At 57.8% G+C, this 27,537-nt stretch overlaps 1 protein-coding gene across 1 annotated transcript in view; it reads right to left on the reverse strand.

The window, feature by feature from the left end:
* Window positions 1-27,537, reverse strand: part of LOC308357180 (uncharacterized protein) — a gene marked incomplete at both ends in the record, with an annotated part of 70,163 nt that overhangs the window by 13,575 nt on the left and 29,051 nt on the right. The window contains 7 exon segments of the mRNA XM_080826649.1: window positions 2,255-2,530; window positions 6,076-6,322; window positions 10,035-10,204; window positions 15,451-15,615; window positions 19,415-19,690; window positions 23,237-23,483; window positions 27,196-27,365. Of these exon segments, the coding sequence (XP_080682775.1) occupies window positions 2,255-2,530; window positions 6,076-6,322; window positions 10,035-10,204; window positions 15,451-15,615; window positions 19,415-19,690; window positions 23,237-23,483; window positions 27,196-27,365 (1,551 nt within the window).

Raw genomic sequence — 27,537 nt, forward strand, 5'->3', positions numbered from 1 at the left:
TTAGGGGAATCCCAATGAGTGTATTGCATCCTTTCCGATCTCGCTCTCGGCTATAAGCTTCCCGTGCAAGCTGGGACCCTGCACTCGCAGTGCATCTTCCCTGCGTGGCTTTCCCGCACTCCAGCCAGTGAGATCCGACCTCCCCAAGGAAGCTCCGTGCCTGGTGGCTGTTCTTCAGTGTCGCTTCTGGGAGGTACCATCCTCTGACATGACTATGCCCATCTCAGTCTTGATTTCCTGATCCCTGCAGTGGGAACCTTGAGCCCTAAGTTGAAAATTACTTCAAGGAGTCAAGAAAATGTCCATGAAGCATTTGGCCGGTACGTAGCAAGTAGGGAGCAAGCCAGGTCCTGTCCGTTTCTCAGCACAGCTCACAAGCCCCCAACTCCTAAGCACCAGCAAGAGGCAAGTGTGGTGTTGGCAGTCTGTTCAGAGCCTCCTGGATAGCTGGTCTGCAGGGCTGGTGGGTGCCCCGGACAGAAGCCTTCCCAGGTCCTCAGAGGTCCCTCCACTGCTCCCGGGAAGTGACCCAGGGCCTTCATCTGCCCTTCCCGTCAGAGCCTGGAGCCAGCCTCACATCCCTGAGCGCCGAGGCAGCATCACGCATCAGTGTGGGACCAGAGGCGCCTGCCTTGGATGTGTCGGGACTCCGGTGAAGGCCCAGGCTCTTTTCTCTTTCTTCTTCCTCACATGGGTCTCACCACCACCCATCCCCAGAAGAGGCCCGTTGGCTTCCCTCCAGCGCTTCACAGTTCCTTCCCCAGATGCCGCGGTCGTTTGCTTCTCTTCCGCGCTTCCGAGGTCACGGATTACTCCACGTCAACACACACGCCCAGCACAGGGGCTCTCGGTCCGTGACGTCACCCGTCCTTCCTTATCCCGACGCCATATGGCCTGCCAGTTGGGGAGCACGACGTGTTTGGCACAAAACTGCCTGAGACCGCCACACACCCCCCCCCCACCCCAAGAGGTCCTGAGACCAGGAGGCCCAACCAGAATGGGCCTTCCATGACCACGGAAGATGTGCGTGTGCAGACGGGGCCCACGGGCACGAGGCCTCCGCAGGCTCCCCTGTCTCTGAGCAGGAGGAGTGTATGTTGGACAGGATGGCGCCGACTTCCGCGAAAGGGTCCCCGTGTTCCCCAGAGCTCTAAAGGGCAAGGCGGCTGCCCTGACACTGGGCTGGAGGTGCCTGCCTCGTGGCACCCGGGAGTCTACCACTTTGTCCCAGATATCCCCCGCATCTACAGGACAAGGGGACTTCTGCGGGCCTCGAAGACCCTCGGACCAGCATCTTGCTGGTGCTCTGGCCCAGGCTGTTGCCGAGCTCGCCTGCTCGTGGGTACGTGAGCGCCCTTGAGCAAGGGCAGGAGACGCAGCCTGGCGCCTGAGTGCTTCCCTGTCAGCTCTGGGACATAACGGTCCCTAGATCCCCTCATCCTCCAATGGAGATGGGAATTTGTGGGGGCAGGCTAGGAGTCTCCACAAGGATAATCAACGTATGTGGCCTGTGACCCGTACAGAAACCGTTAGGTCGCGCATGCCGTACGAGGACACGGACAGCGTGTGGTGTGCAGATCGGTACTGGGTTTATTAAAACCCTCATGTGAGAGTCCGTGTGTGTAGGGAGACATGCAGAGGGATCCCGACAGGAAGAGATCAGCACACAAGGACCATGAATGCACTGAGAAGGAAACCCTCGTTGCGCAGACATTAAAGGTTGCAAAAGAATACACTTCTATCAGGTGAGGGGCTTCCTTTCTCCCAGGTCGTCAGGCAGGAGGACGATCTTGACCGTGGAGTCAAGGCAGAGATCTTGACTCCACGTCTGGATGCGTGACGCTGGCAGGGGACTCCCAAGACCTGAGGAAGAAGAGAATCAGGAGAAGTGGTCCACACTTCCTCAAGCCGATTCCCAAGGTTTTGAACAGGCAGATGAGTAGCCGAAAGGTTGGCGACTGCATGCTGGCTTTCAGCAACGTTTGGCAGTGTCCGTTTCCCCGCTGGCCAATCAGTGCTGTGTGCCGTTGTGGGTTCCTGGTGAGGCAGCTGTCATTGGGACGTGTGTCAGCAGCTGGACACGCAGCAAGGGTGGCCGCGGCCGCCGTGGGTATGTGGCGGTCCTCCAGCAGGCGTTATGGCAGCAGTGTGGGTGGCAAGCAGGCTAGCAGCAGCTGGATCCACAGCCCTGGGCGAGGCATCCGGGCAAGCAGCAACAGGTGGGGTGGTAGCAGGTCCTCCTGCAGTACACAGGGGTGCAGCAGGCTGGCTGACAGCAGCTGGAGCCACAGCAAGTTTGTCCACAGCCGCTGGACCCACAGCAGCTGGGCTGACAGCAGCTGGACACACAACAGCTGGGCCGGCAGCAGGTGGTCCTGCAGCAGGTGGTCTGGCAGCAAGTTGGGCGGCAGCAGCAAGGCTGGCAGCAGCAGGACCCACAGCAGCTGGACCCGCAGCCGCCTTGTCCACAGCCGCAGCAGCTGGGCCGGCAGCAGGTGGTCCTGCTGCACGTGGTCCTGCAGCACGTAGGCTGGCAGCAAGGGGAGCAGCACGATTCGGTCATGGTGTCACACGTGGAGGGGCAGCTTCTGTTCAGAGGTGAGTTCCTCAGATTCTTTTGTCTCGTCCTCTTGTGGGGATTTTATGCACTGGGTCCCCACATTTGGACCAATGGGCATGACTTCCTTGCCGTTGTTGACGTCGTTTTCCTGGTGATGCGGGAACTGAAGAAGAGGAAGTTGTTTTCCCCCTCATGTTAGGAATCTTTAGCCAATAAGTGCTTAATGTGTTTCTTAATTGAGAATACCTCGTGGAAACATTTCAGATGAAAACACGGTGGTCCCATCAGCATCTGCATTCCTGCTCTATGAACTTCATCGTGTGTTCTAAGTCCCACTGGCCTGGGAAGAGGCTGGCGAGTCAGATTAGCGGTCCTTCCCCGGCGCTGGTCCCTGGGTTACATGTAGACTGGCAACATGCCTCGTGAGGGCCTGGCAGTATGCCCAGCGATGAACCGAAATCATGCCTGAGCCCAAGTCGGTTTCCCCACAAAGCCTGATTCCAGACTCCCACAGGCATCTGTCTCTTGGAGCCGCCCCCCCACCCCCGCCCCACCTGCACATCCCAGTTCGATCAAAGACTCTCGGCTGCAGGACATCCGAGTTCATCTCTTCCATCTGTGGAGGCAGAATCCAGCAGGGCGATAGAAAGAGCAGCAGTCCACCCAGACGAAGCAAGCAGCAGTCACCGAACTTCCTGAGAGACAGCAGTCCCGGGTCACGCAGAAACGAGGGCTTTTCCAGGATGTGGGACTTTCCGTGATATAAGTGGGGCAGTTCGGGGGATCGCGGGATGAGTTGGAGACTCTGGTCCTCACCTTGGGAACCAGCCAAGCAAGTGACTCCGTGTCACTGCGAATACAGTTCTCGTTTTCTCTTCCTCCCTCTTCCCTCCGTCCTCTCCGTCCTTCCCTACCTCGCTCTCTCCCACCCTCCCCCCGCTCCTCGTCTTTTCCTTCGTCTTCCTCCTGTGTCTTCCTCTTGTACAACTGGTGCCTGTCCACCATCGTGAAGAAGGAAATACTGGGTCTGAGTGCCGAAGACCGTAGACTGTGGATGGCGCCTTCAATATGCCAGCCGTGAATCTCGGATCTTCCTGTGTTCGGGACAACTTCTACCCAGCAGATCCGCATCTCCAGGCCTCTTGGCCGTTTCCGTGGCGCAGCAGAATGTCGCCGTGCCAGTGCATGCGACGCTGAGCGAAATGCTCAACCAGTGCTTCTGGAGAGTCGGTTGATAGAGATGCCAGCTCCCCTGTTGCTGAATTAGGGGAATCCCAATGAGTGTATTGCATCCTTTCCGATCTCGCTCTCGGCTATAAGCTTCCCGTGCAAGCTGGGACCCTGCACTCGCAGTGCATCTTCCCTGCGTGGCTTTCCCGCACTCCAGCCAGTGAGATCCGCCCTCCCCAAGGAAGCTCCGTGCCTGGTGGCTGTTCTTCAGTGTCGCTTCTGGGAGGTACCATCCTCTGACATGACTATGCCCATCTCAGTCTTGATTTCCTGATCCCTGCAGTGGGAACCTTGAGCCCTAAGTTGAAAATTACTTCAAGGAGTCAAGAAAATGTCCATGAAGCATTTGGCCGGTACGTAGCAAGTAGGGAGCAAGCCAGGTCCTGTCCGTTTCTCAGCACAGCTCACAAGCCCCCAACTCCTAAGCACCAGCAAGAGGCAAGTGTGGTGTTGGCAGTCTGTTCAGAGCCTCCTGGATAGCTGGTCTGCAGGGCTGGTGGGTGCCCCGGACAGAAGCCTTCCCAGGTCCTCAGAGGTCCCTCCACTGCTCCCGGGAAGTGACCCAGGGCCTTTATCTGCCCTTCCCGTCAGAGCCTGGAGCCAGCCTCACATCCCTGAGCGCCGAGGCAGCATCACGCATCAGTGTGGGACCAGAGGCGCCTGCCTTGGATGTGTCGGGACTCCGGTGAAGGCCCAGGCTCTTTTCTCTTTCTTCTTCCTCACATGGGTCTCACCACCACCCATCCCCAGAAGAGGCCCGTTGGCTTCCCTCCAGCGCTTCACAGTTCCTTCCCCAGATGCCGCGGTCGTTTGCTTCTCTTCCGCGCTTCCGAGGTCAGGGATTACTCCACGTCAACACACACGCCCAGCACAGGGGCTCTCGGTCCGTGACGTCACCCGTCCTTCCTTATCCCGACCATATGGCCTGCCAGTTGGGGAGCACGACGTGTTTGGCACAAAACTGCCTGAGACCGCCACACACCCCCCCCCCACCCCAAGAGGTCCTGAGACCAGGAGGCCCAACCAGAATGGGCCTTCCATGACCACGGAAGATGTGCGTGTGCAGACGGGGCCCACGGGCACGAGGCCTCCGCAGGCTCCCCTGTCTCTGAGCAGGAGGAGTGTATGTTGGACAGGATGGCGCCGACTTCCGCGAAAGGGTCCCCGTGTTCCCCAGAGCTCTAAAGGGCAAGGCGGCTGCCCTGACACTGGGCTGGAGGTGCCTGCCTCGTGGCACCCGGGAGTCTACCACTTTGTCCCAGATATCCCCCGCATCTACAGGACAAGGGGACTTCTGCGGGCCTCGAAGACCCTCGGACCAGCATCTTGCTGGTGCTCTGGCCCAGGCTGTTGCCGAGCTCGCCTGCTCGTGGGTACGTGAGCGCCCTTGAGCAAGGGCAGGAGACGCAGCCTGGCGCCTGAGTGCTTCCCTGTCAGCTCTGGGACATAACGGTCCCTAGATCCCCTCATCCTCCAATGGAGATGGGAATTTGTGGGGGCAGGCTAGGAGTCTCCACAAGGATAATCAACGTATGTGGCCTGTGACCCGTACAGAAACCCTTAGGTCGCGCATGCCGTACGAGGACACGGACAGCGTGTGGTGTGCAGATCGGTACTGGGTTTATTAAGACCCTCATGTGAGAGTCCGTGTGTGTAGGGAGACATGCAGAGGGATCCCGACAGGAAGAGATCAGCACACAAGGACCATGAATGCACTGAGAAGGAAACCCTCGTTGCGCAGACATTAAAGGTTGCAAAAGAATACACTTCTATCAGGTGAGGGGCTTCCTTTCTCCCAGGTCGTCAGGCAGGAGGACGATCTTGACCGTGGAGTCAAGGCAGAGATCTTGACTCCACGTCTGGATGCGTGACGCTGGCAGGGGACTCCCAAGACCTGAGGAAGAAGAGAATCAGGAGAAGTGGTCCACACTTCCTCAAGCTGATTCCCAAGGTTTTGAACAGGCAGATGAGTAGCCGAAAGGTTGGCGACTGCATGCTGGCTTTCAGCAACGTTTGGCAGTGTCCGTTTCCCCGCTGGCCAATCAGTGCTGTGTGCCGTTGTGGGTTCCTGGTGAGGCAGCTGTCATTGGGACGTGTGTCAGCAGCTGGACACGCAGCAAGGGTGGCCGCGGCCGCCGTGGGTATGTGGCGGTCCTCCAGCAGGCGTTATGGCAGCAGTGTGGGTGGCAAGCAGGCTAGCAGCAGCTGGATCCACAGCCCTGGGCGAGGCATCCGGGCAAGCAGCAACAGGTGGGGTGGTAGCAGGTCCTCCTGCAGTACACAGGGGTGCAGCAGGCTGGCTGACAGCAGCTGGAGCCACAGCAAGTTTGTCCACAGCCGCTGGACCCACAGCAGCTGGGCTGACAGCAGCTGGACACACAGCAGCTGGGCGGGCAGCAGGTGGTCCTGCAGCAGGTGGTCTGGCAGCAAGTTGGGCGGCAGCAGCAAGGCTGGCAGCAGCAGGACCCACAGCAGCTGGACCCGCAGCCGCCTTGTCCACAGCCGCAGCAGCTGGGCCGGCAGCAGGTGGTCCTGCAGCAGGTGGTCTGGTAGCAAGTTGGGCGGCAGCAGCAAGGCTGGCAGCAGCAGGACCCACAGCCGCTGGACCCGCAGCCGCCTTGTCCACAGCCGCCGCCGCCGCACCCGCAGCAGCTGGGCTGGCAGCAGGTGGTCCTGCAGCACGTGGTCCTGCAGCACGTAGGCTGGCAGCAAGGGGAGCAGCACGATTCGGTCATGGTGTCACACGTGGAGGGGCAGCTTCTGTTCAGAGGTGAGTTCCTCAGATTCTTTTGTCTCGTCCTCTTGTGGGGATTTTATGCACTGGGTCCCCACATTTGGACCAATGGGCATGACTTCCTTGCCGTTGTTGACGTCGTTTTCCTGGTGATGCGGGAACTGAAGAAGAGGAAGTTGTTTTCCCCCTCATGTTAGGAATCTTTAGCCAATAAGTGCTTAATGTGTTTCTTAATTGAGAATACCTCGTGGAAACATTTCAGATGAAAACACGGTGGTCCCATCAGCATCTGCATTCCTGCTCTATGAACTTCATCGTGTGTTCTAAGTCCCACTGGCCTGGGAAGAGGCTGGCGAGTCAGATTAGCGGTCCTTCCCCGGCGCTGGTCCCTGGGTTACATGTAGACTGGCAACATGCCTCGTGAGGGCCTGGCAGTATGCCCAGCGATGAACCGAAATCATGCCTGAGCCCAAGTCGGTTTCCCCACAAAGCCTGATTCCAGACTCCCACAGGCATCTGTCTCTTGGAGCCGCCCCCCCACCCCCGCCCCACCTGCACATCCCAGTTCGATCAAAGACTCTCGGCTGCAGGACATCCGAGTTCATCTCTTCCATCTGTGGAGGCAGAATCCAGCAGGGCGATAGAAAGAGCAGCAGTCCACCCAGACGAAGCAAGCAGCAGTCACCGAACTTCCTGAGAGACAGCAGTCCCGGGTCACGCAGAAACGAGGGCTTTTCCAGGATGTGGGACTTTCCGTGATATAAGTGGGGCAGTTCGGGGGATCGCGGGATGAGTTGGAGACTCTGGTCCTCACCTTGGGAACCAGCCAAGCAAGTGACTCCGTGTCACTGCGAATACAGTTCTCGTTTTCTCTTCCTCCCTCTTCCCTCCGTCCTCTCCGTCCTTCCCTACCTCGCTCTCTCCCACCCTCCCCCCGCTCCTCGTCTTTTCCTTCGTCTTCCTCCTGTGTCTTCCTCTTGTACAACTGGTGCCTGTCCACCATCGTGAAGAAGGAAATACTGGGTCTGAGTGCCGAAGACCGTAGACTGTGGATGGCGCCTTCAATATGCCAGCCGTGAATCTCGGATCTTCCTGTGTTCGGGACAACTTCTACCCAGCAGATCCGCATCTCCAGGCCTCTTGGCCGTTTCCGTGGCGCAGCAGAATGTCGCCGTGCCAGTGCATGCGACGCTGAGCGAAATGCTCAACCAGTGCTTCTGGAGAGTCGGTTGATAGAGATGCCAGCTCCCCTGTTGCTGAATTAGGGGAATCCCAATGAGTGTATTGCATCCTTTCCGATCTCGCTCTCGGCTATAAGCTTCCCGTGCAAGCTGGGACCCTGCACTCGCAGTGCATCTTCCCTGCGTGGCTTTCCCGCACTCCAGCCAGTGAGATCCGACCTCCCCAAGGAAGCTCCGTGCCTGGTGGCTGTTCTTCAGTGTCGCTTCTGGGAGGTACCATCCTCTGACATGACTATGCCCATCTCAGTCTTGATTTCCTGATCCCTGCAGTGGGAACCTTGAGCCCTAAGTTGAAAATTACTTCAAGGAGTCAAGAAAATGTCCATGAAGCATTTGGCCGGTACGTAGCAAGTAGGGAGCAAGCCAGGTCCTGTCCGTTTCTCAGCACAGCTCACAAGCCCCCAACTCCTAAGCACCAGCAAGAGGCAAGTGTGGTGTTGGCAGTCTGTTCAGAGCCTCCTGGATAGCTGGTCTGCAGGGCTGGTGGGTGCCCCGGACAGAAGCCTTCCCAGGTCCTCAGAGGTCCCTCCACTGCTCCCGGGAAGTGACCCAGGGCCTTCATCTGCCCTTCCCGTCAGAGCCTGGAGCCAGCCTCACATCCCTGAGCGCCGAGGCAGCATCACGCATCAGTGTGGGACCAGAGGCGCCTGCCTTGGATGTGTCGGGACTCCGGTGAAGGCCCAGGCTCTTTTCTCTTTCTTCTTCCTCACATGGGTCTCACCACCACCCATCCCCAGAAGAGGCCCGTTGGCTTCCCTCCAGCGCTTCACAGTTCCTTCCCCAGATGCCGCGGTCGTTTGCTTCTCTTCCGCGCTTCCGAGGTCACGGATTACTCCACGTCAACACACACGCCCAGCACAGGGGCTCTCGGTCCGTGACGTCACCCGTCCTTCCTTATCCCGACGCCATATGGCCTGCCAGTTGGGGAGCACGACGTGTTTGGCACAAAACTGCCTGAGACCGCCACACACCCCCCCCCCACCCCAAGAGGTCCTGAGACCAGGAGGCCCAACCAGAATGGGCCTTCCATGACCACGGAAGATGTGCGTGTGCAGACGGGGCCCACGGGCACGAGGCCTCCGCAGGCTCCCCTGTCTCTGAGCAGGAGGAGTGTATGTTGGACAGGATGGCGCCGACTTCCGCGAAAGGGTCCCCGTGTTCCCCAGAGCTCTAAAGGGCAAGGCGGCTGCCCTGACACTGGGCTGGAGGTGCCTGCCTCGTGGCACCCGGGAGTCTACCACTTTGTCCCAGATATCCCCCGCATCTACAGGACAAGGGGACTTCTGCGGGCCTCGAAGACCCTCGGACCAGCATCTTGCTGGTGCTCTGGCCCAGGCTGTTGCCGAGCTCGCCTGCTCGTGGGTACGTGAGCGCCCTTGAGCAAGGGCAGGAGACGCAGCCTGGCGCCTGAGTGCTTCCCTGTCAGCTCTGGGACATAACGGTCCCTAGATCCCCTCATCCTCCAATGGAGATGGGAATTTGTGGGGGCAGGCTAGGAGTCTCCACAAGGATAATCAACGTATGTGGCCTGTGACCCGTACAGAAACCCTTAGGTCGCGCATGCCGTACGAGGACACGGACAGCGTGTGGTGTGCAGATCGGTACTGGGTTTATTAAGACCCTCATGTGAGAGTCCGTGTGTGTAGGGAGACATGCAGAGGGATCCCGACAGGAAGAGATCAGCACACAAGGACCATGAATGCACTGAGAAGGAAACCCTCGTTGCGCAGACATTAAAGGTTGCAAAAGAATACACTTCTATCAGGTGAGGGGCTTCCTTTCTCCCAGGTCGTCAGGCAGGAGGACGATCTTGACCGTGGAGTCAAGGCAGAGATCTTGACTCCACGTCTGGATGCGTGACGCTGGCAGGGGACTCCCAAGACCTGAGGAAGAAGAGAATCAGGAGAAGTGGTCCACACTTCCTCAAGCCGATTCCCAAGGTTTTGAACAGGCAGATGAGTAGCCGAAAGGTTGGCGACTGCATGCTGGCTTTCAGCAACGTTTGGCAGTGTCCGTTTCCCCGCTGGCCAATCAGTGCTGTGTGCCGTTGTGGGTTCCTGGTGAGGCAGCTGTCATTGGGACGTGTGTCAGCAGCTGGACACGCAGCAAGGGTGGCCGCGGCCGCCGTGGGTATGTGGCGGTCCTCCAGCAGGCGTTATGGCAGCAGTGTGGGTGGCAAGCAGGCTAGCAGCAGCTGGATCCACAGCCCTGGGCGAGGCATCCGGGCAAGCAGCAACAGGTGGGGTGGTAGCAGGTCCTCCTGCAGTACACAGGGGTGCAGCAGGCTGGCTGACAGCAGCTGGAGCCACAGCAAGTTTGTCCACAGCCGCTGGACCCACAGCAGCTGGGCTGACAGCAGCTGGACACACAACAGCTGGGCCGGCAGCAGGTGGTCCTGCAGCAGGTGGTCTGGCAGCAAGTTGGGCGGCAGCAGCAAGGCTGGCAGCAGCAGGACCCACAGCCGCTGGACCCGCAGCTGCCTTGTCCACAGCCGCCGCCGCCACACCCGCAGCAGCTGGGCTGGCAGCAGGTGGTCCTGCAGCACGTGGTCCTGCAGCACGTAGGCTGGCAGCAAGGGGAGCAGCACGATTCAGTCATGGTGTCACACGTGGAGGGGCAGCTTCTGTTCAGAGGTGAGTTCCTCAGATTCTTTTGTCTCGTCCTCTTGTGGGGATTTTATGCACTGGGTCCCCACATTTGGACCAATGGGCATGACTTCCTTGCCGTTGTTGACGTCGTTTTCCTGGTGATGCGGGAACTGAAGAAGAGGAAGTTGTTTTCCCCCTCATGTTAGGAATCTTTAGCCAATAAGTGCTTAATGTGTTTCTTAATTGAGAATACCTCGTGGAAACATTTCAGATGAAAACACGGTGGTCCCATCAGCATCTGCATTCCTGCTCTATGAACTTCATCGTGTGTTCTAAGTCCCACTGGCCTGGGAAGAGGCTGGCGAGTCAGATTAGCGGTCCTTCCCCGGCGCTGGTCCCTGGGTTACATGTAGACTGGCAACATGCCTCGTGAGGGCCTGGCAGTATGCCCAGCGATGAACCGAAATCATGCCTGAGCCCAAGTCGGTTTCCCCACAAAGCCTGATTCCAGACTCCCACAGGCATCTGTCTCTTGGAGCCGCCCCCCCACCCCCGCCCCACCTGCACATCCCAGTTCGATCAAAGACTCTCGGCTGCAGGACATCCGAGTTCATCTCTTCCATCTGTGGAGGCAGAATCCAGCAGGGCGATAGAAAGAGCAGCAGTCCACCCAGACGAAGCAAGCAGCAGTCACCGAACTTCCTGAGAGACAGCAGTCCCGGGTCACGCAGAAACGAGGGCTTTTCCAGGATGTGGGACTTTCCGTGATATAAGTGGGGCAGTTCGGGGGATCGCGGGATGAGTTGGAGACTCTGGTCCTCACCTTGGGAACCAGCCAAGCAAGTGACTCCGTGTCACTGCGAATACAGTTCTCGTTTTCTCTTCCTCCCTCTTCCCTCCGTCCTCTCCGTCCTTCCCTACCTCGCTCTCTCCCACCCTCCCCCCGCTCCTCGTCTTTTCCTTCGTCTTCCTCCTGTGTCTTCCTCTTGTACAACTGGTGCCTGTCCACCATCGTGAAGAAGGAAATACTGGGTCTGAGTGCCGAAGACCGTAGACTGTGGATGGCGCCTTCAATATGCCAGCCGTGAATCTCGGATCTTCCTGTGTTCGGGACAACTTCTACCCAGCAGATCCGCATCTCCAGGCCTCTTGGCCGTTTCCGTGGCGCAGCAGAATGTCGCCGTGCCAGTGCATGCGACGCTGAGCGAAATGCTCAACCAGTGCTTCTGGAGAGTCGGTTGATAGAGATGCCAGCTCCCCTGTTGCTGAATTAGGGGAATCCCAATGAGTGTATTGCATCCTTTCCGATCTCGCTCTCGGCTATAAGCTTCCCGTGCAAGCTGGGACCCTGCACTCGCAGTGCGTTTTCCCTGCGTGGCTTTCCCGCACTCCAGCCAGTGAGATCCGCCCTCCCCAAGGAAGCTCCGTGCCTGGTGGCTGTTCTTCAGTGTCGCTTCTGGGAGGTACCATCCTCTGACATGACTATGCCCATCTCAGTCTTGATTTCCTGATCCCTGCAGTGGGAACCTTGAGCCCTAAGTTGAAAATTACTTCAAGGAGTCAAGAAAATGTCCATGAAGCATTTGGCCGGTACGTAGCAAGTAGGGAGCAAGCCAGGTCCTGTCCGTTTCTCAGCACAGCTCACAAGCCCCCAACTCCTAAGCACCAGCAAGAGGCAAGTGTGGTGTTGGCAGTCTGTTCAGAGCCTCCTGGATAGCTGGTCTGCAGGGCTGGTGGGTGCCCCGGACAGAAGCCTTCCCAGGTCCTCAGAGGTCCCTCCACTGGTCCCGGGAAGTGACCCAGGGCCTTCATCTGCCCTTCCCGTCAGAGCCTGGAGCCAGCCTCACATCCCTGAGCGCCGAGGCAGCATCACGCATCAGTGTGGGACCAGAGGCGCCTGCCTTGGATGTGTCGGGACTCCGGTGAAGGCCCAGGCTCTTTTCTCTTTCTTCTTCCTCACATGGGTCTCACCACCACCCATCCCCAGAAGAGGCCCGTTGGCTTCCCTCCAGCGCTTCACAGTTCCTTCCCCAGATGCCGCGGTCGTTTGCTTCTCTTCCGCGCTTCCGAGGTCACGATTACTCCACGTCAACACACACGCCCAGCACAGGGGCTCTCGGTCCGTGACGTCACCCGTCCTTCCTTATCCCGACGCCATATGGCCTGCCAGTTGGGGAGCACGACGTGTTTGGCACAAAACTGCCTGAGACCGCCACACACCCCCCCCACCCCAAGAGGTCCTGAGACCAGGAGGCCCAACCAGAATGGGCCTTCCATGACCACGGAAGATGTGCGTGTGCAGACGGGGCCCACGGGCACGAGGCCTCCGCAGGCTCCCCTGTCTCTGAGCAGGAGGAGTGTATGTTGGACTGGATGGCGCCGACTTCCGCGAAAGGGTCCCCGTGTTCCCCAGAGCTCTAAAGGGCAAGGCGGCTGCCCTGACACTGGGCTGGAGGTGCCTGCCTCGTGGCACCCGGGAGTCTACCACTTTGTCCCAGATATCCCCCGCATCTACAGGACAAGGGGACTTCTGCGGGCCTCGAAGACCCTCGGACCAGCATCTTGCTGGTGCTCTGGCCCAGGCTGTTGCCGAGCTCGCCTGCTCGTGGGTACGTGAGCGCCCTTGAGCAAGGGCAGGAGACGCAGCCTGGCGCCTGAGTGCTTCCCTGTCAGCTCTGGGACATAACGGTCCCTAGATCCCCTCATCCTCCAATGGAGATGGGAATTTGTGGGGGCAGGCTAGGAGTCTCCACAAGGATAATCAACGTATGTGGCCTGTGACCCGTGCAGAAACCCTTAGGTCGCGCATGCCGTACGAGGACACGGACAGCGTGTGGTGTGCAGATCGGTACTGGGTTTATTAAGACCCTCTTGTGAGAGTCCGTGTGTGTAGGGAGACATGCAGAGGGATCCCGACAGGAAGAGATCAGCACACAAGGACCATGAATGCACTGAGAAGGAAACCCTCGTTGCGCAGACATTAAAGGTTGCAAAAGAATACACTTCTTTATAGATCCTGGATATCAACCTTTTATCTGTACTGTCATTTGCAAATATCTTCTCCCATTCCGTGGGTTGCCTCTTTGTTTTGATGACTGTTTCTTTTGCTGTGCAGAAGCTTTTTATCTTGATGAAGTCCCAGAAGTTCATCTTTGCCTTTATTTCCTTCGCCTTTGGAGACATATCTTGAAAGAAGTTGCTATGGCTGATATCAAAGAGGTTACTCCCTATGTTCTCCTCGAGGATTCTGATGGATTCCTGTCTCACGTTGAGGTCTTTTATCCATTTCGAGTTTATCTTTGTGTACGGTGTAAGAGAATGGTCAAGTTTCATTCTTCTACATATAGCTGTCCAGTTTTCCCAGCACCATTTATTGAAGAGACTGTCTTTTTTCCACTGGATATTTTTTCCTGTTTTGTCAAAGATTATTTGACCATAGAGTTGAGGGTCCATATCTGGGCTCTCTACTCTGTTCCACTGGTCCATGTGTCTGTTTTTATGCCAGTACCATGCTGTCTTGGTGATCACAGCTTTGTAGTAAAGCTTGAAATCAGGTAACGTGATGCCACCAGTTTTATTTTTGTTTTTCAACATTTCCTTAGCAATTCGGGGTCTCTTCTGATTCCATACAAATTTTAGTATTATTTGCTCCAGCTCTTTGAAAAATACACAAAACAGATAATCATATTAAAAAATGGGCAGAAGATATGAACAGACACTTCTCCAATGAAGACATACAAATGGCTACCAGACACATGAAAAAATGTTCATCATCACTAGCCATCAGGGAGATTCAAATCAAAACCACATTGAGATACCACCTTACACCAGTTAGAATGGCCAAAATTAGCAAGACAGGAAACAACGTGTGTTGGAGAGGATGTGGAGAAAGGGGAACCCTCTTACACTGTTGGTGGGAATGCAAACTGGTGCAGCCACTTTGGAGAACAGTGTGGAGATTCCTCAGGAAATTAAAAATAGAGCTTCCCTATGACCCTGCAATTGCACTGCTGGGTATTTACCCCAAAGATACAGATGTAGTGAAAAGAAGGGCCATCTGTACCCCAATGTTTATAGCAGCAATGGCCACGGTCGCCAAACTGTGGAAAGAACCAAGATGCCCTTCAACGGATGAATGGATAAGGAAGATGTGGTCCATATACACTATGGAGTATTATGCCTCCATCAGAAAGGACGAATACCCAACTTTTGTAGCAACATGGACAGGACTGGAAGAGATTATGCTGAGTGAAATAAGTCAAACAGAGAAAGTCAAGTATCATATGGTTTCACTTATTGGTGGAGCATAACAAATAATATAGAGGACAAGGGTAGATGGAGAGGAGAAGGGAGTTGAGGGAAATTGGAAGGGGAGGTGAACCATGAGAGACTATGGACTCTGAAAAACAACCTGAGGGTTTTGAAGGGGCGGGGTGGGAGGGTGGGGGAACCAGGTGGTGGGTATTAGGGAGGGCACAGATTGCATGGAGCACTGGGTGTGATGAAAAAACAATGAATACTGTTACGCTGAAAATAAATAAAAAATTAAAAAAAAAAAAAAAAAAAAAAAAGAATACACTTCTATCAGGTGAGGGGCTTCCTTTCTCCCAGGTCGTCAGGCAGGAGGACGATCTTGACCGTGGAGTCAAGGCAGAGATCTTGACTCCACGTCTGGATGCGTGACGCTGGCAGGGGACTCCCAAGACCTGAGGAAGAAGAGAATCAGGAGAAGTGGTCCACACTTCCTCAAGCTGATTCCCAAGGTTTTGAACAGGCAGATGAGTAGCCGAAAGGTTGGCGACTGCATGCTGGCTTTCAGCAACGTTTGGCAGTGTCCGTTTCCCCGCTGGCCAATCAGTGCTGTGTGCCGTTGTGGGTTCCTGGTGAGGCAGCTGTCATTGGGACGTGTGTCAGCAGCTGGACACGCAGCAAGGGTGGCCGCGGCCGCCGTGGGTATGTGGCGGTCCTCCAGCAGGCGTTATGGCAGCAGTGTGGGTGGCAAGCAGGCTAGCAGCAGCTGGATCCACAGCCCTGGGCGAGGCATCCGGGCAAGCAGCAACAGGTGGGGTGGTAGCAGGTCCTCCTGCAGTACACAGGGGTGCAGCAGGCTGGCTGACAGCAGCTGGAGCCACAGCAAGTTTGTCCACAGCCGCTGGACCCACAGCAGCTGGGCTGACAGCAGCTGGACACACAGCAGCTGGGCGGGCAGCAGGTGGTCCTGCAGCAGGTGGTCTGGCAGCAAGTTGGGCGGCAGCAGCAAGGCTGGCAGCAGCAGGACCCACAGCAGCTGGACCCGCAGCCGCCTTGTCCACAGCCGCAGCAGCTGGGCCGGCAGCAGGTGGTCCTGCAGCAGGTGGTCTGGTAGCAAGTTGGGCGGCAGCAGCAAGGCTGGCAGCAGCAGGACCCACAGCCGCTGGACCCGCAGCCGCCTTGTCCACAGCCGCCGCCGCCGCACCCGCAGCAGCTGGGCTGGCAGCAGGTGGTCCTGCAGCACGTGGTCCTGCAGCACGTAGGCTGGCAGCAAGGGGAGCAGCACGATTCGGTCATGGTGTCACACGTGGAGGGGCAGCTTCTGTTCAGAGGTGAGTTCCTCAGATTCTTTTGTCTCGTCCTCTTGTGGGGATTTTATGCACTGGGTCCCCACATTTGGACCAATGGGCATGACTTCCTTGCCGTTGTTGACGTCGTTTTCCTGGTGATGCGGGAACTGAAGAAGAGGAAGTTGTTTTCCCCCTCATGTTAGGAATCTTTAGCCAATAAGTGCTTAATGTGTTTCTTAATTGAGAATACCTCGTGGAAACATTTCAGATGAAAACACGGTGGTCCCATCAGCATCTGCATTCCTGCTCTATGAACTTCATCGTGTGTTCTAAGTCCCACTGGCCTGGGAAGAGGCTGGCGAGTCAGATTAGCGGTCCTTCCCCGGCGCTGGTCCCTGGGTTACATGTAGACTGGCAACATGCCTCGTGAGGGCCTGGCAGTATGCCCAGCGATGAACCGAAATCATGCCTGAGCCCAAGTCGGTTTCCCCACAAAGCCTGATTCCAGACTCCCACAGGCATCTGTCTCTTGGAGCCGCCCCCCCACCCCCGCCCCACCTGCACATCCCAGTTCGATCAAAGACTCTCGGCTGCAGGACATCCGAGTTCATCTCTTCCATCTGTGGAGGCAGAATCCAGCAGGGCGATAGAAAGAGCAGCAGTCCACCCAGACGAAGCAAGCAGCAGTCACCGAACTTCCTGAGAGACAGCAGTCCCGGGTCACGCAGAAACGAGGGCTTTTCCAGGATGTGGGACTTTCCGTGATATAAGTGGGGCAGTTCGGGGGATCGCGGGATGAGTTGGAGACTCTGGTCCTCACCTTGGGAACCAGCCAAGCAAGTGACTCCGTGTCACTGCGAATACAGTTCTCGTTTTCTCTTCCTCCCTCTTCCCTCCGTCCTCTCCGTCCTTCCCTACCTCGCTCTCTCCCACCCTCCCCCCGCTCCTCGTCTTTTCCTTCGTCTTCCTCCTGTGTCTTCCTCTTGTACAACTGGTGCCTGTCCACCATCGTGAAGAAGGAAATACTGGGTCTGAGTGCCGAAGACCGTAGACTGTGGATGGCGCCTTCAATATGCCAGCCGTGAATCTCGGATCTTCCTGTGTTCGGGACAACTTCTACCCAGCAGATCCGCATCTCCAGGCCTCTTGGCCGTTTCCGTGGCGCAGCAGAATGTCGCCGTGCCAGTGCATGCGACGCTGAGCGAAATGCTCAACCAGTGCTTCTGGAGAGTCGGTTGATAGAGATGCCAGCTCCCCTGTTGCTGAATTAGGGGAATCCCAATGAGTGTATTGCATCCTTTCCGATCTCGCTCTCGGCTATAAGCTTCCCGTGCAAGCTGGGACCCTGCACTCGCAGTGCATCTTCCCTGCGTGGCTTTCCCGCACTCCAGCCAGTGAGATCCGACCTCCCCAAGGAAGCTCCGTGCCTGGTGGCTGTTCTTCAGTGTCGCTTCTGGGAGGTACCATCCTCTGACATGACTATGCCCATCTCAGTCTTGATTTCCTGATCCCTGCAGTGGGAACCTTGAGCCCTAAGTTGAAAATTACTTCAAGGAGTCAAGAAAATGTCCATGAAGCATTTGGCCGGTACGTAGCAAGTAGGGAGCAAGCCAGGTCCTGTCCGTTTCTCAGCACAGCTCACAAGCCCCCAACTCCTAAGCACCAGCAAGAGGCAAGTGTGGTGTTGGCAGTCTGTTCAGAGCCTCCTGGATAGCTGGTCTGCAGGGCTGGTGGGTGCCCCGGACAGAAGCCTTCCCAGGTCCTCAGAGGTCCCTCCACTGCTCCCGGGAAGTGACCCAGGGCCTTCATCTGCCCTTCCCGTCAGAGCCTGGAGCCAGCCTCACATCCCTGAGCGCCGAGGCAGCATCACGCATCAGTGTGGGACCAGAGGCGCCTGCCTTGGATGTGTCGGGACTCCGGTGAAGGCCCAGGCTCTTTTCTCTTTCTTCTTCCTCACATGGGTCTCACCACCACCCATCCCCAGAAGAGGCCCGTTGGCTTCCCTCCAGCGCTTCACAGTTCCTTCCCCAGATGCCGCGGTCGTTTGCTTCTCTTCCGCGCTTCCGAGGTCACGGATTACTCCACGTCAACACACACGCCCAGCACAGGGGCTCTCGGTCCGTGACGTCACCCGTCCTTCCTTATCCCGACGCCATATGGCCTGCCAGTTGGGGAGCACGACGTGTTTGGCACAAAACTGCCTGAGACCGCCACACACCCCCCCCCCACCCCAAGAGGTCCTGAGACCAGGAGGCCCAACCAGAATGGGCCTTCCATGACCACGGAAGATGTGCGTGTGCAGACGGGGCCCACGGGCACGAGGCCTCCGCAGGCTCCCCTGTCTCTGAGCAGGAGGAGTGTATGTTGGACAGGATGGCGCCGACTTCCGCGAAAGGGTCCCCGTGTTCCCCAGAGCTCTAAAGGGCAAGGCGGCTGCCCTGACACTGGGCTGGAGGTGCCTGCCTCGTGGCACCCGGGAGTCTACCACTTTGTCCCAGATATCCCCCGCATCTACAGGACAAGGGGACTTCTGCGGGCCTCGAAGACCCTCGGACCAGCATCTTGCTGGTGCTCTGGCCCAGGCTGTTGCCGAGCTCGCCTGCTCGTGGGTACGTGAGCGCCCTTGAGCAAGGGCAGGAGACGCAGCCTGGCGCCTGAGTGCTTCCCTGTCAGCTCTGGGACATAACGGTCCCTAGATCCCCTCATCCTCCAATGGAGATGGGAATTTGTGGGGGCAGGCTAGGAGTCTCCACAAGGATAATCAACGTATGTGGCCTGTGACCCGTACAGAAACCGTTAGGTCGCGCATGCCGTACGAGGACACGGACAGCGTGTGGTGTGCAGATCGGTACTGGGTTTATTAAAACCCTCATGTGAGAGTCCGTGTGTGTAGGGAGACATGCAGAGGGATCCCGACAGGAAGAGATCAGCACACAAGGACCATGAATGCACTGAGAAGGAAACCCTCGTTGCGCAGACATTAAAGGTTGCAAAAGAATACACTTCTATCAGGTGAGGGGCTTCCTTTCTCCCAGGTCGTCAGGCAGGAGGACGATCTTGACCGTGGAGTCAAGGCAGAGATCTTGACTCCACGTCTGGATGCGTGACGCTGGCAGGGGACTCCCAAGACCTGAGGAAGAAGAGAATCAGGAGAAGTGGTCCACACTTCCTCAAGCCGATTCCCAAGGTTTTGAACAGGCAGATGAGTAGCCGAAAGGTTGGCGACTGCATGCTGGCTTTCAGCAACGTTTGGCAGTGTCCGTTTCCCCGCTGGCCAATCAGTGCTGTGTGCCGTTGTGGGTTCCTGGTGAGGCAGCTGTCATTGGGACGTGTGTCAGCAGCTGGACACGCAGCAAGGGTGGCCGCGGCCGCCGTGGGTATGTGGCGGTCCTCCAGCAGGCGTTATGGCAGCAGTGTGGGTGGCAAGCAGGCTAGCAGCAGCTGGATCCACAGCCCTGGGCGAGGCATCCGGGCAAGCAGCAACAGGTGGGGTGGTAGCAGGTCCTCCTGCAGTACACAGGGGTGCAGCAGGCTGGCTGACAGCAGCTGGAGCCACAGCAAGTTTGTCCACAGCCGCTGGACCCACAGCAGCTGGGCTGACAGCAGCTGGACACACAACAGCTGGGCCGGCAGCAGGTGGTCCTGCAGCAGGTGGTCTGGCAGCAAGTTGGGCGGCAGCAGCAAGGCTGGCAGCAGCAGGACCCACAGCAGCTGGACCCGCAGCCGCCTTGTCCACAGCCGCAGCAGCTGGGCCGGCAGCAGGTGGTCCTGCTGCACGTGGTCCTGCAGCACGTAGGCTGGCAGCAAGGGGAGCAGCACGATTCGGTCATGGTGTCACACGTGGAGGGGCAGCTTCTGTTCAGAGGTGAGTTCCTCAGATTCTTTTGTCTCGTCCTCTTGTGGGGATTTTATGCACTGGGTCCCCACATTTGGACCAATGGGCATGACTTCCTTGCCGTTGTTGACGTCGTTTTCCTGGTGATGCGGGAACTGAAGAAGAGGAAGTTGTTTTCCCCCTCATGTTAGGAATCTTTAGCCAATAAGTGCTTAATGTGTTTCTTAATTGAGAATACCTCGTGGAAACATTTCAGATGAAAACACGGTGGTCCCATCAGCATCTGCATTCCTGCTCTATGAACTTCATCGTGTGTTCTAAGTCCCACTGGCCTGGGAAGAGGCTGGCGAGTCAGATTAGCGGTCCTTCCCCGGCGCTGGTCCCTGGGTTACATGTAGACTGGCAACATGCCTCGTGAGGGCCTGGCAGTATGCCCAGCGATGAACCGAAATCATGCCTGAGCCCAAGTCGGTTTCCCCACAAAGCCTGATTCCAGACTCCCACAGGCATCTGTCTCTTGGAGCCGCCCCCCCACCCCCGCCCCACCTGCACATCCCAGTTCGATCAAAGACTCTCGGCTGCAGGACATCCGAGTTCATCTCTTCCATCTGTGGAGGCAGAATCCAGCAGGGCGATAGAAAGAGCAGCAGTCCACCCAGACGAAGCAAGCAGCAGTCACCGAACTTCCTGAGAGACAGCAGTCCCGGGTCACGCAGAAACGAGGGCTTTTCCAGGATGTGGGACTTTCCGTGATATAAGTGGGGCAGTTCGGGGGATCGCGGGATGAGTTGGAGACTCTGGTCCTCACCTTGGGAACCAGCCAAGCAAGTGACTCCGTGTCACTGCGAATACAGTTCTCGTTTTCTCTTCCTCCCTCTTCCCTCCGTCCTCTCCGTCCTTCCCTACCTCGCTCTCTCCCACCCTCCCCCCGCTCCTCGTCTTTTCCTTCGTCTTCCTCCTGTGTCTTCCTCTTGTACAACTGGTGCCTGTCCACCATCGTGAAGAAGGAAATACTGGGTCTGAGTGCCGAAGACCGTAGACTGTGGATGGCGCCTTCAATATGCCAGCCGTGAATCTCGGATCTTCCTGTGTTCGGGACAACTTCTACCCAGCAGATCCGCATCTCCAGGCCTCTTGGCCGTTTCCGTGGCGCAGCAGAATGTCGCCGTGCCAGTGCATGCGACGCTGAGCGAAATGCTCAACCAGTGCTTCTGGAGAGTCGGTTGATAGAGATGCCAGCTCCCCTGTTGCTGAATTAGGGGAATCCCAATGAGTGTATTGCATCCTTTCCGATCTCGCTCTCGGCTATAAGCTTCCCGTGCAAGCTGGGACCCTGCACTCGCAGTGCATCTTCCCTGCGTGGCTTTCCCGCACTCCAGCCAGTGAGATCCGCCCTCCCCAAGGAAGCTCCGTGCCTGGTGGCTGTTCTTCAGTGTCGCTTCTGGGAGGTACCATCCTCTGACATGACTATGCCCATCTCAGTCTTGATTTCCTGATCCCTGCAGTGGGAACCTTGAGCCCTAAGTTGAAAATTACTTCAAGGAGTCAAGAAAATGTCCATGAAGCATTTGGCCGGTACGTAGCAAGTAGGGAGCAAGCCAGGTCCTGTCCGTTTCTCAGCACAGCTCACAAGCCCCCAACTCCTAAGCACCAGCAAGAGGCAAGTGTGGTGTTGGCAGTCTGTTCAGAGCCTCCTGGATAGCTGGTCTGCAGGGCTGGTGGGTGCCCCGGACAGAAGCCTTCCCAGGTCCTCAGAGGTCCCTCCACTGCTCCCGGGAAGTGACCCAGGGCCTTTATCTGCCCTTCCCGTCAGAGCCTGGAGCCAGCCTCACATCCCTGAGCGCCGAGGCAGCATCACGCATCAGTGTGGGACCAGAGGCGCCTGCCTTGGATGTGTCGGGACTCCGGTGAAGGCCCAGGCTCTTTTCTCTTTCTTCTTCCTCACATGGGTCTCACCACCACCCATCCCCAGAAGAGGCCCGTTGGCTTCCCTCCAGCGCTTCACAGTTCCTTCCCCAGATGCCGCGGTCGTTTGCTTCTCTTCCGCGCTTCCGAGGTCAGGGATTACTCCACGTCAACACACACGCCCAGCACAGGGGCTCTCGGTCCGTGACGTCACCCGTCCTTCCTTATCCCGACCATATGGCCTGCCAGTTGGGGAGCACGACGTGTTTGGCACAAAACTGCCTGAGACCGCCACACACCCCCCCCCCCACCCCAAGAGGTCCTGAGACCAGGAGGCCCAACCAGAATGGGCCTTCCATGACCACGGAAGATGTGCGTGTGCAGACGGGGCCCACGGGCACGAGGCCTCCGCAGGCTCCCCTGTCTCTGAGCAGGAGGAGTGTATGTTGGACAGGATGGCGCCGACTTCCGCGAAAGGGTCCCCGTGTTCCCCAGAGCTCTAAAGGGCAAGGCGGCTGCCCTGACACTGGGCTGGAGGTGCCTGCCTCGTGGCACCCGGGAGTCTACCACTTTGTCCCAGATATCCCCCGCATCTACAGGACAAGGGGACTTCTGCGGGCCTCGAAGACCCTCGGACCAGCATCTTGCTGGTGCTCTGGCCCAGGCTGTTGCCGAGCTCGCCTGCTCGTGGGTACGTGAGCGCCCTTGAGCAAGGGCAGGAGACGCAGCCTGGCGCCTGAGTGCTTCCCTGTCAGCTCTGGGACATAACGGTCCCTAGATCCCCTCATCCTCCAATGGAGATGGGAATTTGTGGGGGCAGGCTAGGAGTCTCCACAAGGATAATCAACGTATGTGGCCTGTGACCCGTACAGAAACCCTTAGGTCGCGCATGCCGTACGAGGACACGGACAGCGTGTGGTGTGCAGATCGGTACTGGGTTTATTAAGACCCTCATGTGAGAGTCCGTGTGTGTAGGGAGACATGCAGAGGGATCCCGACAGGAAGAGATCAGCACACAAGGACCATGAATGCACTGAGAAGGAAACCCTCGTTGCGCAGACATTAAAGGTTGCAAAAGAATACACTTCTATCAGGTGAGGGGCTTCCTTTCTCCCAGGTCGTCAGGCAGGAGGACGATCTTGACCGTGGAGTCAAGGCAGAGATCTTGACTCCACGTCTGGATGCGTGACGCTGGCAGGGGACTCCCAAGACCTGAGGAAGAAGAGAATCAGGAGAAGTGGTCCACACTTCCTCAAGCCGATTCCCAAGGTTTTGAACAGGCAGATGAGTAGCCGAAAGGTTGGCGACTGCATGCTGGCTTTCAGCAACGTTTGGCAGTGTCCGTTTCCCCGCTGGCCAATCAGTGCTGTGTGCCGTTGTGGGTTCCTGGTGAGGCAGCTGTCATTGGGACGTGTGTCAGCAGCTGGACACGCAGCAAGGGTGGCCGCGGCCGCCGTGGGTATGTGGCGGTCCTCCAGCAGGCGTTATGGCAGCAGTGTGGGTGGCAAGCAGGCTAGCAGCAGCTGGATCCACAGCCCTGGGCGAGGCATCCGGGCAAGCAGCAACAGGTGGGGTGGTAGCAGGTCCTCCTGCAGTACACAGGGGTGCAGCAGGCTGGCTGACAGCAGCTGGAGCCACAGCAAGTTTGTCCACAGCCGCTGGACCCACAGCAGCTGGGCTGACAGCAGCTGGACACACAGCAGCTGGGCGGGCAGCAGGTGGTCCTGCAGCAGGTGGTCTGGCAGCAAGTTGGGCGGCAGCAGCAAGGCTGGCAGCAGCAGGACCCACAGCAGCTGGACCCGCAGCCGCCTTGTCCACAGCCGCAGCAGCTGGGCCGGCAGCAGGTGGTCCTGCAGCAGGTGGTCTGGTAGCAAGTTGGGCGGCAGCAGCAAGGCTGGCAGCAGCAGGACCCACAGCCGCTGGACCCGCAGCCGCCTTGTCCACAGCCGCCGCCGCCGCACCCGCAGCAGCTGGGCTGGCAGCAGGTGGTCCTGCAGCACGTGGTCCTGCAGCACGTAGGCTGGCAGCAAGGGGAGCAGCACGATTCGGTCATGGTGTCACACGTGGAGGGGCAGCTTCTGTTCAGAGGTGAGTTCCTCAGATTCTTTTGTCTCGTCCTCTTGTGGGGATTTTATGCACTGGGTCCCCACATTTGGACCAATGGGCATGACTTCCTTGCCGTTGTTGACGTCGTTTTCCTGGTGATGCGGGAACTGAAGAAGAGGAAGTTGTTTTCCCCCTCATGTTAGGAATCTTTAGCCAATAAGTGCTTAATGTGTTTCTTAATTGAGAATACCTCGTGGAAACATTTCAGATGAAAACACGGTGGTCCCATCAGCATCTGCATTCCTGCTCTATGAACTTCATCGTGTGTTCTAAGTCCCACTGGCCTGGGAAGAGGCTGGCGAGTCAGATTAGCGGTCCTTCCCCGGCGCTGGTCCCTGGGTTACATGTAGACTGGCAACATGCCTCGTGAGGGCCTGGCAGTATGCCCAGCGATGAACCGAAATCATGCCTGAGCCCAAGTCGGTTTCCCCACAAAGCCTGATTCCAGACTCCCACAGGCATCTGTCTCTTGGAGCCGCCCCCCCACCCCCGCCCCACCTGCACATCCCAGTTCGATCAAAGACTCTCGGCTGCAGGACATCCGAGTTCATCTCTTCCATCTGTGGAGGCAGAATCCAGCAGGGCGATAGAAAGAGCAGCAGTCCACCCAGACGAAGCAAGCAGCAGTCACCGAACTTCCTGAGAGACAGCAGTCCCGGGTCACGCAGAAACGAGGGCTTTTCCAGGATGTGGGACTTTCCGTGATATAAGTGGGGCAGTTCGGGGGATCGCGGGATGAGTTGGAGACTCTGGTCCTCACCTTGGGAACCAGCCAAGCAAGTGACTCCGTGTCACTGCGAATACAGTTCTCGTTTTCTCTTCCTCCCTCTTCCCTCCGTCCTCTCCGTCCTTCCCTACCTCGCTCTCTCCCACCCTCCCCCCGCTCCTCGTCTTTTCCTTCGTCTTCCTCCTGTGTCTTCCTCTTGTACAACTGGTGCCTGTCCACCATCGTGAAGAAGGAAATACTGGGTCTGAGTGCCGAAGACCGTAGACTGTGGATGGCGCCTTCAATATGCCAGCCGTGAATCTCGGATCTTCCTGTGTTCGGGACAACTTCTACCCAGCAGATCCGCATCTCCAGGCCTCTTGGCCGTTTCCGTGGCGCAGCAGAATGTCGCCGTGCCAGTGCATGCGACGCTGAGCGAAATGCTCAACCAGTGCTTCTGGAGAGTCGGTTGATAGAGATGCCAGCTCCCCTGTTGCTGAATTAGGGGAATCCCAATGAGTGTATTGCATCCTTTCCGATCTCGCTCTCGGCTATAAGCTTCCCGTGCAAGCTGGGACCCTGCACTCGCAGTGCATCTTCCCTGCGTGGCTTTGCCGCACTCCAGCCAGTGAGATCCGCCCTCCCCAAGGAAGCTCCGTGCCTGGTGGCTGTTCTTCAGTGTCGCTTCTGGGAGGTACCATCCTCTGACATGACTATGCCCATCTCAGTCTTGATTTCCTGATCCCTGCAGTGGGAACCTTGAGCCCTAAGTTGAAAATTACTTCAAGGAGTCAAGAAAATGTCCATGAAGCATTTGGCCGGTACGTAGCAAGTAGGGAGCAAGCCAGGTCCTGTCCGTTTCTCAGCACAGCTCACAAGCCCCCAACTCCTAAGCACCAGCAAGAGGCAAGTGTGGTGTTGGCAGTCTGTTCAGAGCCTCCTGGATAGCTGGTCTGCAGGGCTGGTGGGTGCCCCGGACAGAAGCCTTCCCAGGTCCTCAGAGGTCCCTCCACTGCTCCCGGGAAGTGACCCAGGGCCTTCATCTGCCCTTCCCGTCAGAGCCTGGAGCCAGCCTCACATCCCTGAGCGCCGAGGCAGCATCACGCATCAGTGTGGGACCAGAGGCGCCTGCCTTGGATGTGTCGGGACTCCGGTGAAGGCCCAGGCTCTTTTCTCTTTCTTCTTCCTCACATGGGTCTCACCACCACCCATCCCCAGAAGAGGCCCGTTGGCTTCCCTCCAGCGCTTCACAGTTCCTTCCCCAGATGCCGCGGTCGTTTGCTTCTCTTCCGCGCTTCCGAGGTCAGGGATTACTCCACGTCAACACACACGCCCAGCACAGGGGCTCTCGGTCCGTGACGTCACCCGTCCTTCCTTATCCCGACGCCATATGGCCTGCCAGTTGGGGAGCACGACGTGTTTGGCACAAAACTGCCTGAGACCGCCACACACCCCCCCCCCACCCCAAGAGGTCCTGAGACCAGGAGGCCCAACCAGAATGGGCCTTCCATGACCACGGAAGATGTGCGTGTGCAGACGGGGCCCACGGGCACGAGGCCTCCGCAGGCTCCCCTGTCTCTGAGCAGGAGGAGTGTATGTTGGACAGGATGGCGCCGACTTCCGCGAAAGGGTCCCCGTGTTCCCCAGAGCTCTAAAGGGCAAGGCGGCTGCCCTGACACTGGGCTGGAGGTGCCTGCCTCGTGGCACCCGGGAGTCTACCACTTTGTCCCAGATATCCCCCGCATCTACAGGACAAGGGGACTTCTGCGGGCCTCGAAGACCCTCGGACCAGCATCTTGCTGGTGCTCTGGCCCAGGCTGTTGCCGAGCTCGCCTGCTCGTGGGTACGTGAGCGCCCTTGAGCAAGGGCAGGAGACGCAGCCTGGCGCCTGAGTGCTTCCCTGTCAGCTCTGGGACATAACGGTCCCTAGATCCCCTCATCCTCCAATGGAGATGGGAATTTGTGGGGGCAGGCTAGGAGTCTCCACAAGGATAATCAACGTATGTGGCCTGTGACCCGTACAGAAACCGTTAGGTCGCGCATGCCGTACGAGGACACGGACAGCGTGTGGTGTGCAGATCGGTACTGGGTTTATTAAGACCCTCATGTGAGAGTCCGTGTGTGTAGGGAGACATGCAGAGGGATCCCGACAGGAAGAGATCAGCACACAAGGACCATGAATGCACTGAGAAGGAAACCCTCGTTGCGCAGACATTAAAGGTTGCAAAAGAATACACTTCTATCAGGTGAGGGGCTTCCTTTCTCCCAGGTCGTCAGGCAGGAGGACGATCTTGACCGTGGAGTCAAGGCAGAGATCTTGACTCCACGTCTGGATGCGTGACGCTGGCAGGGGACTCCCAAGACCTGAGGAAGAAGAGAATCAGGAGAAGTGGTCCACACTTCCTCAAGCCGATTCCCAAGGTTTTGAACAGGCAGATGAGTAGCCGAAAGGTTGGCGACTGCATGCTGGCTTTCAGCAACGTTTGGCAGTGTCCGTTTCCCCGCTGGCCAATCAGTGCTGTGTGCCGTTGTGGGATCCTGGTGAGGCAGCTGTCATTGGGACGTGTGTCAGCAGCTGGACACGCAGCAAGGGTGGCCGCGGCCGCCGTGGGTATGTGGCGGTCCTCCAGCAGGCGTTATGGCAGCAGTGTGGGTGGCAAGCAGGCTAGCAGCAGCTGGATCCACAGCCCTGGGCGAGGCATCCGGGCAAGCAGCAACAGGTGGGGTGGTAGCAGGTCCTCCTGCAGTACACAGGGGTGCAGCAGGCTGGCTGACAGCAGCTGGAGCCACAGCAAGTTTGTCCACAGCCGCTGGACCCACAGCAGCTGGGCTGACAGCAGCTGGACACACAACAGCTGGGCCGGCAGCAGGTGGTCCTGCAGCAGGTGGTCTGGCAGCAAGTTGGGCGGCAGCAGCAAGGCTGGCAGCAGCAGGACCCACAGCCGCTGGACCCGCAGCCGCCTTGTCCACAGCCGCCGCCGCCACACCCGCAGCAGCTGGGCTGGCAGCAGGTGGTCCTGCAGCACGTGGTCCTGCAGCACGTAGGCTGGCAGCAAGGGGAGCAGCACGATTCGGTCATGGTGTCACACGTG

Source organism: Martes martes, assembly GCF_963455335.1.
Source record: "Martes martes genome assembly, chromosome: 16".
Classification (NCBI taxonomy): Eukaryota; Metazoa; Chordata; class Mammalia; order Carnivora; family Mustelidae; genus Martes; species Martes martes.